This window comes from Procambarus clarkii, chromosome 46 (genome assembly GCF_040958095.1).
Source record: "Procambarus clarkii isolate CNS0578487 chromosome 46, FALCON_Pclarkii_2.0, whole genome shotgun sequence".
NCBI classification, from domain to species: domain Eukaryota; kingdom Metazoa; phylum Arthropoda; class Malacostraca; order Decapoda; family Cambaridae; genus Procambarus; species Procambarus clarkii.
The window spans coordinates 25501078-25511608 of NC_091195.1; the positions used below are offsets into that span (position 1 = coordinate 25501078).

A 10531-nucleotide genomic window follows, 5' to 3' on the forward strand; every position below is an offset into this window, starting at 1 on the left:
TCAAGAGAGAACTATCAACATCAGAGGCCCGAGACTGTTCAACACGCTTCCACTACACATAAGGGACATAACTGGCCGACCCCTCACAGTGTTCAAGAGAGAACTATCAACATCAGAGGCCCGAGACTGTTCAACACGCTTCCACTACACATAAGGGACATAACTGGCCGACCCTCACAGTGTTCAAGAGAGAACTATCAACATCAGAGGCCCGAGACTGTTCAACACGCTTCCGCTACACATAACTGGCCGACCCCTCACAGTGTTCAAGAGAGAACTATCAACATCAGAGGCCCGAGACTGTTCAACACGCTTCCACTACACATAACTGGCCGACCCCTCACAGTGTTCAAGAGAGAACTATCAACATCAGAGGCCCGAGACTGTTCAACACGCTTCCACTACACATAAGGGACATAACTGGCCGACCCCTCACAGTGTTCAAGAGAGAACTATCAACATCAGAGGCCCGAGACTGTTCAACACGCTTCCACTACACATAACTGGCCGACCCCTCACAGTGTTCAAGAGAGAACTATCAACATCAGAGGCCCGAGACTGTTCAACACGCTTCCACTACACATAAGGGGCATAACTGGCCGACCCCTCACAGTGTTCAAGAGAGAACTATCAACATCAGAGGCCCGAGACTGTTCAACACGCTTCCACTACACATAACTGGCCGACCCCTCACAGTGTTCAAGAGAGAACTATCAACATCAGAGGCCCGAGACTGTTCAACACGCTTCCACTACACATAAGGGACATAACTGGCCGACCCCTCACAGTGTTCAAGAGAGAACTATCAACATCAGAGGCCCGAGACTGTTCAACACGCTTCCGCTACACATAAGGGACATAACTGGCCGACCCCTCACAGTGTTCAAGAGAGAACTATCAACATCAGAGGCCCGAGACTGTTCAACACGCTTCCACTACACATAAGGGACATAACTGGCCGACCCCTCACAGTGTTCAAGAGAGAACTATCAACATCAGAGGCCCGAGACTGTTCAACACGCTTCCGCTACACATAAGGGACATAACTGGCCGACCCCTCACAGTGTTCAAGAGAGAACTATCAACATCAGAGGTCCGAGACTGTTCAACACGCTTCCACTACACATAACTGGCCGACCCCTCACAGTGTTCAATGGAAGAACACTGTAGAACACTGAAGAACACTGTAGAACACTGTAGAACACTGAAGAACACTGAAGAACACTGAAGAACACTGTAGAACACTGAAGAACACTGAAGAACACTGAAGAACACTGTAGAACACTGAAGAACACTGAAGAACACTGTAGAACACTGAAGAACACTGAAGAACACTGAAGAACACTGAAGAACACTGAAGAACACTGAAGAACACTGAAGAACACTGTAGAACACTGAAGAACACTGAAGAACACTGAAGAACACTGAAGAACACTGTAGAACACTGAAGAACACTGTAGAACACTGAAGAACAATGTAGAACACTGAAGAACACTGAAGAACACTGAAGAACACTGTAGAACACTGAAGAACACTGAAGAACACTGAAGAACACTGTAGAACACTGAAAAACACTGAAAAACACTGAAGAACACTGAAGAACACTGAAGAACACTGTAGAACACTGTAGAACACTGAAGAACACTAAAGAACACTGAAGAACACTGTAGAACACTGAAGAACACTGAAGAACACTGAAGAACACTGAAGAACACTGTAGAACACTGAAGAACACTGAAGAACACTTAAGAACACTTAAGAACACTGTAGAACACTGAAAAACACTGAAAAACACTGAAGAACACTGAAGAACACTGAAGAACACTGTAGAACACTGAAGAACACTGAAGAACACTGAAGAACACTGAAGAACACTGTAGAACACTGAAGAACACTGTAGAACACTGAAAAACACTGAAGAACACTGAAGAACACTGAAGAACACTGTAGAACACTGAAGAACACTGAAGAACACCAAAGAACACCAAAGAACACTGAAGAACACCAAAGAACACTGAAGAACACTAAAGAACACTGTAGAACACTAAAGAACACTGTAGAACACTAAAGAACACTGGAGAACACTAAAGAACACTGTAGAACACTAAAGAACACTGTAGAACACTGAAGAACACTGGAGAACACTGAAGAACACTGAAGAACACTGAAGAACACTGTAGAACACTGTAGAACACTGTAGAACACTAAAGAACACTGGAGAACACTGAAGAACACCAAAGAACACCAAAGAACACTGAAGAACACCAAAGAACACTGAAGAACACTGAAGAACACTGTAGAACACCAAAGAACACCAAAGAACACCAAAGAACACTGAAGAACACCAAAGAACACTGAAGAACACCAAAGAACACTGTAGAACACCAAAGAACACTGTAGAACACCAAAGAACACTGTAGAACACCCAAGAACACTGTAGAACACCAAAGAACACTGTAGAACACCAAAGAACACTGTAGAACACCAAAGAACACTGAAGAACACCAAAGAACACTGAAGAACACCAAAGAACACCAAAGAACACTGTAGAACACCAAAGAACACCAAAGAACACTGTAGAACACCAAAGAACACTGTAGAACACCAAAGAACACTGTAGAACACCAAAGAACACTGAAGAACACCAAAGAACACTGTAGAACACCAAAGAACACTGTAGAACACCAAAGAACACTGTAGAACACCAAAGAACACCAAAGAACACTGAAGAACACCAAAGAACACTGTAGAACACCAAAGAACACTGTAGAACACCAAAGAACACTGAAGAACACCAAAGAACACTGAAGAACACCAAAGAACACTGTAGAACACCAAAGAACACTGTAGAACACCAAAGAACACTGAAGAACACCAAAGAACACTGAAGAACACCAAAGAACACTGAAGAACACCAAAGAACACTGTAGAACACCAAAGAACACTGTAGAACACCAAAGAACACTGAAGAACACCGAAGAACACCAAAGAACACTGAAGAACACCAAAGAACACTGAAGAACACCAAAGAACACTGTAGAACACCAAAGAACACTGAAGAACACCAAAGAACACTGAAGAACACCAAAGAACACTGTAGAACACCAAAGAACACTGTAGAACACCAAAGAACACTGAAGAACACCAAAGAACACTGTAGAACACCAAAGAACACTGAAGAACACTGAAGAACACCAAAGAACACTGTAGAACACCAAAGAACACTGTAGAACACCAAAGAACACCAAAGAACACTGTAGAACACCAAAGAACACTGAAGAACACCAAAGAACACTGTAGAACACCAAAGAACACCGAAGAACACCAAAGAACACCGAAGAACACCAAAGAACACCAAAGAACACCAAAGAACACTGAAGAACACCAAAGAACACCAAAGAACACTGTAGAACACCAAAGAACACCGAAGAACACCAAAGAACACCGAAGAACACCAAAGAACACCGAAGAACACCAAAGAACACTGAAGAACACTGAAGAACACCAAAGAACACTGAAGAACACCAAAGAACACTGTAGAACACCAAAGAACACCGAAGAACACCAAAGAACACCGAAGAACACCAAAGAACACTGAAGAACACCAAAGAACACCAAAGAACACCAAAGAACACTGAAGAACACCAAAGAACACTGAAGAACACCAAAGAACACTGAAGAACACTGAAGAACACCAAAGAACACTGAAGAACACCAAAGAACACTGAAGAACACCAAAGAACACTGAAGAACACCAAAGAACACTGAAGAACACCAAAGAACACCGAAGAACACCAAAGAACACTGAAGAACACCAAAGAACACTGAAGAACACCAAAGAACACTGAAGAACAGCAAAGAACACCAAAGAACACCGAAGAACACCAAAGAACACCGAAGAACACCAAAGAACACTGAAGAACACCAAAGAACACTGAAGAACACCAAAGAACACTGAAGAACACCAAAGAACACTGAAGAACACCAAAGAACACTGAAGAACACCGAAGAACACCAAAGAACACCGAAGAACACCAAAGAACACCGAAGAACACCAAAGAACACCGAAGAACACCAAAGAACACTGAAGAACACCAAAGAACACTGTAGAACACCAAAGAACACTGAAGAACACCAAAGAACACTGAAGAACACCAAAGAACACCAAAGAACACTGAAGAACACCAAAGAACACTGTAGAACACCAAAGAACACTGTAGAACACCAAAGAACACTGTAGAACACCAAAGAACACCAAAGAACACTGTAGAACACCAAAGAACACTGTAGAACACCAAAGAACACTGTAGAACACCAAAGAACACCGAAGAACACTGTAGAACACCAAAGAACACTGTAGAACACCAAAGAACACCGAAGAACACCAAAGAACACCAAAGAACACCGAAGAACACTGTAGAACACCAAAGAACACTGTAGAACACCAAAGAACACCGAAGAACACCAAAGAACACTGTAGAACACCAAAGAACACTGTAGAACACCAAAGAACACCAAAGAACACTGTAGAACACCAAAGAACACTGTAGAACACCAAAGAACACCAAAGAACACTGTAGAACACCAAAGAACACTGTAGAACACCAAAGAACACCAAAGAACACTGTAGAACACCAAAGAACACTGTAGAACACCAAAGAACACCAAAGAACACTGTAGAACACCAAAGAACACTGTAGAACACCAAAGAACACCAAAGAACACTGTAGAACACCAAAGAACACTGTAGAACACCAAAGAACACCGAAGAACACTGTAGAACACCAAAGAACAGCAAAGAACACTGTAGAACACCAAAGAACACTGTAGAACACCAAAGAACACCAAAGAACACTGTAGAACACCAAAGAACACTGTAGAACACCAAAGAACACCGAAGAACACTGTAGAACACCAAAGAACACTGTAGAACACCAAAGAACACCAAAGAACACTGTAGAACACCAAAGAACACTGTAGAACACCAAAGAACACTGTAGAACACCAAAGAACACTGTAGAACACCAAAGAACACTGTAGAACACCAAAGAACACTGTAGAACACCAAAGAACACCAAAGAACACTGTAGAACACCAAAGAACACTGTAGAACACCAAAGAACACCAAAGAACACTGTAGAACACCAAAGAACACTGTAGAACACCAAAGAACACCAAAGAACACTGTAGAACACCAAAGAACACTGTAGAACACCAAAGAACACCAAAGAACACTGTAGAACACCAAAGAACACTGTAGAACACCAAAGAACACCGAAGAACACTGTAGAACACCAAAGAACACTGTAGAACACCAAAGAACACCAAAGAACACTGTAGAACACCAAAGAACACTGTAGAACACCAAAGAACACCAAAGAACACTGTAGAACACCAAAGAACACTGTAGAACACCAAAGAACACTGTAGAACACCAAAGAACACTGTAGAACACCAAAGAACACCAAAGAACACTGTAGAACACCAAAGAACACTGTAGAACACCAAAGAACACCAAAGAACACTGTAGAACACCAAAGAACACTGTAGAACACCAAAGAACACTGTAGAACACCAAAGAACACTGTAGAACACCAAAGAACACCAAAGAACACTGTAGAACACCAAAGAACACTGTAGAACACCAAAGAACACTGTAGAACACCAAAGAACACTGTAGAACACCAAAGAACACTGTAGAACACCAAAGAACACCAAAGAACACTGTAGAACACCAAAGAACACTGTAGAACACCAAAGAACACCAAAGAACACTGTAGAACACCAAAGAACACTGTAGAACACCAAAGAACACTGTAGAACACCAAAGAACACTGTAGAACACCAAAGAACACTGTAGAACACCAAAGAACACTGTAGAACACCAAAGAACACCGAAGAACACTGTAGAACACCAAAGAACACTGTAGAACACCAAAGAACACCAAAGAACACTGTAGAACACTGTAGAACACCAAAGAACACTGTAGAACACCAAAGAACACCAAAGAACACCAAAGAACACCAAAGAACACTGTAGAACACCAAAGAACACTGTAGAACACCAAAGAACACTGTAGAACACCAAAGAACACTGTAGAACACCAAAGAACACCAAAGAACACTGTAGAACACCAAAGAACACTGTAGAACACCAAAGAACACCAAAGAACACTGTAGAACACCAAAGAACACTGTAGAACACCAAAGAACACTGTAGAACACCAAAGAACACTGTAGAACACCAAAGAACACTGTAGAACACCAAAGAACACTGTAGAACACCAAAGAACACCAAAGAACACTGTAGAACACCAAAGAACACTGTAGAACACCAAAGAACACCAAAGAACACTGTAGAACACCAAAGAACACCAAAGAACACCAAAGAACACCAAAGAACACTGTAGAACACCAAAGAACACCAAAGAACACTGTAGAACACCAAAGAACACCAAAGAACACTGTAGAACACCAAAGAACACCAAAGAACACTGTAGAACACCAAAGAACACTGTAGAACACCAAAGAACACTGTAGAACACCAAAGAACACCAAAGAACACTGTAGAACACCAAAGAACACCAAAGAACACCAAAGAACACCAAAGAACACTGTAGAACACCAAAGAACACCAAAGAACACTGTAGAACACCAAAGAACACCAAAGAACACTGTAGAACACCAAAGAACACCAAAGAACACTGTAGAACACCAAAGAACACTGTAGAACACCAAAATGTCCCCAATTCTATCCTATTTAGCCAAGGAGTAAATGGGCTAAATTGAGAGAAAAAATTGAGAAACTTATCTCTGTACTCTGAGTACTGAGACAGTACTCAGAGTACTGAGACAGTACTCTGAGTACTGAGATAGTACTCTGAGTACTGAGACAGTACTCAGAGTACTGAGATAGTACTCTGAGTACTGAGACAGTACTCAGAGTACTGAGATAGTACTCTGAGTACTGAGATAGTACTCTGAGTACTGAGATAGTACTCTGAGTACTGAGACAGTACTCAGAGTACTGAGATAGTACTCTGAGTACTGAGACAGTACTCAGAGTACTGAGATAGTACTCTGAGTACTGAGATAGTACTCTGAGTACTGAGACAGTACTCAGAGTACTGAGATAGTACTCTGAGTACTGAGACAGTACTCAGAGTACTGAGACAGTACTCAGAGTACTGAGACAGTACTCTGAGTACTGAGACAGTACTCTGAGTACTGAGACAGTACTCTGAGTACTGAGACAGTACTCTGAGTACTGAGACAGTACTCTGAGTACTGAGACAGTACTCTGAGTACTGAGACAGTACTCTGAGTACTGAGACAGTACTCAGAGTACTGAGACAGTACTCTGAGTACTGAGACAGTACTCTGAGTACTGAGACAGTACTCAGAGTACTCAGTCAGTACTCTGAGTACTGCGATACTGGTATACACTGCACCGTATGGTTGTAATTCTAGTGAGGCTCGTGATACAACCTGCTCACCATCAGAGTTCAATGGATCAAATAACTTGAAACAATTTAATTAAACAAATATACACGTATTAAATTTCAATGGAATGATTATTTCAATGGAATAGTTGAGTGAATTGCCCACACATTGCCGGGGTCACCCTGCAAAGCCCCGACACAGAGGTGGGGGGGGGATTAAACAATATATTACCATATTTTCCTCAGGGAAGGATTTTGTTAATACAATTTAACATTTTTGTGGAGTATTGTCTAGCTGTCCTCCTGTGTGGGCCAGTGTGGGACCAGTGTGGGCCAGTGTGGATCAGTGTGGATCAGTGTGCACCAGTGTGGATCAGTGTGGGCCAGTGTGGATCAGTGTGGGCCAGTGTGGGCCAGTGTGGATCAGTGTGGATCAGTGTGGATCAGTGTGGATCAGTGTGCACCAGTGTGGATCAGTGTGGGCCAGTGTGGATCAGTGTGGGCCAGTGTGGGCCAGTGTGGATCAGTGTGGATCAGTGTGGATCAGTGTGGATCAGTGTGGATCAGTGTGGATCAGTGCGGATCAGTGTGGATCAGTGTGGGCCAGTGTGGATCAGTGTGGACCAGTGTGGACCAGTGTGGGCCAGTGTGGGCAAGTGTGGATCAGTGTGGGCCAGTGTGGGCCAGTGTGGATCAGTGTGGGCCAGTGTGGATCAGTGTGGGACCAGTGTGGGCCAGTGTAGATCAGTGTGGGCCTGTGTGGATCAGTGTGGGACCAGTGTGGGCCAGTGTGGACCAGTGTGGGCCAGTGTGGATCAGTGTGGGCCAGTGTGGGCCAGTGTGGATCAGTGTGGGCCAGTGTGGACCAGTGTGGGCCAGTGTGGATCAGTGTGGGCCAGTGTGGATCAGTGTGGGCCAGTGTGGATCAGTGTGGATCAGTGTGGGCCAGTGTGGGCCAGTGTGGACCGGTGTGGGCCAGTGTGGGCCAGTGTGGATCAGTGTGGGCCAGTGTGGACCGTTGTGGACCGGTGTGGGCCAGTGTGGATCAGTGTGGGCCAGTGTGGATCAGTGCATGTGGGCCAGTGTGGGCCAGTGTGGATCAGTGTGGGCCAGTGTGGATCAGTGTGGGCCAGTGTGGGCCAGTGTGGGCCAGTGTGGGCCAGTGTGGGCCAGTGTGGATCAGTGTGGGCCAGTGTGGATCAGTGTGGGCCAGTGTGGATCAGTGTGGGCCAGTGTGGGCCAGTGTGGGCCAGTGTGGGCCAGTGTGGGCCAGTGTGGGCCAGTGTGGGCCAGTGTGGGCCAGTGTGGGCCAGTGTGGATCAGTGTGGGCCAGTGTGGATCAGTGTGGGCCAGTGTGGGCCAGTGTGGGCCAGTGTGGGCCAGTGTGGGCCAGTGTGGATCAGTGTGGGCCAGTGTGGATCAGTGTGGGCCAGTGTGGATCAGTGTGGGCCAGTGTGGATCAGTGTGGGCCAGTGTGGATCAGTGTGGGCCAGTGTGGGCCAGTGTGGGCCAGTGTGGGCCAGTGTGGATCAGTGTGGGCCAGTGTGGGCCAGTGTGGATCAGTGTGGGCCAGTGTGGATCAGTGTGGGCCAGTGTGGGCCAGTGTGGGCCAGTGTGGGCCAGTGTGGATCAGTGTGGGCCAGTGTGGATCAGTGTGGGCCAGTGTGGATCAGTGTGGATCAGTGTGGGCCAGTGTGGGCCAGTGTGGATCAGTGTGGGCCAGTGTGGATCAGTGTGGGCCAGTGTGGATCAGTGTGGATCAGTGTCGATCAGTGTGGACCGGTGTGGACCGGTGTGGGCCAGTGTGGATCAGTGTGGACCGGTGTGGACCGGTGTGGGCCAGTGTGGATCAGTGTGGGCCAGTGTGGATCAGTGTGGGCCAGTGTGGATCAGTGTGGATCAGTGTGGATCAGTGTGGATCAGTGTGGACCGGTGTGGACCGGTGTGGGCCAGTGTGGATCAGTGTGGACCGGTGTGGGCCAGTGTGGATCAGTGTGGACCGGTGTGGACCGGTGTGGACCGGTGTGGGCCAGTGTGGATCAGTGTGGACCGGTGTGGACCGGTGTGGACCGGTGTGGGCCAGTGTGGATCAGTGTGGACCGGTGTGGACCGGTGTGGACCGGTGTGGGCCAGTGTGGATCAGTGTGGACCGGTGTGGACCGGTGTGGACCGGTGTGGGCCAGTGTGGACCGGTGTGGACCGGTGTGGACCGGTGTGGACCAGTGTGGATCAGTGTGGACCGGTGTGGGCCAGTGTGGATCAGTGTGGACCGGTGTGGGCCAGTGTGGATCAGTGTGGACCGGTGTGGACCAGTGTGGATCAGTGTGGACCGGTGTGGACCAGTGTGGATCAGTGTGGACCGGTGTGGGCCAGTGTGGATCAGTGTGGACCGGTGTGGACCGGTGTGGACCGGTGTGGGCCAGTGTGGATCAGTGTGGACCGGTGTGGACCGGTGTGGACCGGTGTGGGCCAGTGTGGACCGGTGTGGACCGGTGTGGACCGGTGTGGGCCAGTGTGGATCAGTGTGGACCGGTGTGGACCGGTGTGGACCGGTGTGGGCCAGTGTGGACCGGTGTGGACCGGTGTGGACCGGTGTGGGCCAGTGTGGATCAGTGTGGACCGGTGTGGACCGGTGTGGACCGGTGTGGATCAGTGTGGATCAGTGTGGACCGGTGTGGACCGGTGTGGACCGGTGTGGGCCAGTGTGGACCAGTTTCCACAGGTTCATCTGTTTCTAAATGTAAAGTTATGATCAGCAAACTGGTTCATGCAGAAGTCTTTAAAGCTACCTTACTGTGGGGGGCAGCTCATACATACGTACGTACATACATACATACATACATACATACATACATACATACATACATACATACATACATACATACATACATGCTCCCACCAGCACCATACATAGCCCTATAAAATATTCATGTCTATTTGGGTCTGACATCTGTCCGGATATCGAATTCAGGCCCAATCGGTTTTGTTCAGACAATGTGTTGGGATATTGGTCACCTCTGACCCCTGACTGTGCTGGAGGTCAAAGGTCACCACTGACCCCCCCCCCCCACTGACCTCTCACAATACAC

General features: G+C 46.7%; 1 protein-coding gene across 1 annotated transcript; it reads left to right on the forward strand.

The window, feature by feature from the left end:
• Nucleotides 1-7454: 7454 nt before the first annotated feature.
• LOC138350577 (glutamine-rich protein 2-like) lies at nucleotides 7455-10194 on the forward strand. The gene is made up of 2 exons (XM_069301595.1): nucleotides 7455-7469; nucleotides 7738-10194. Exons 1-2 carry the CDS (start codon nucleotides 7455-7457, stop codon nucleotides 10192-10194), a joined length of 2472 nt encoding a protein of 823 aa, XP_069157696.1.
• Nucleotides 10195-10531: the final 337 nt, after the last annotated feature.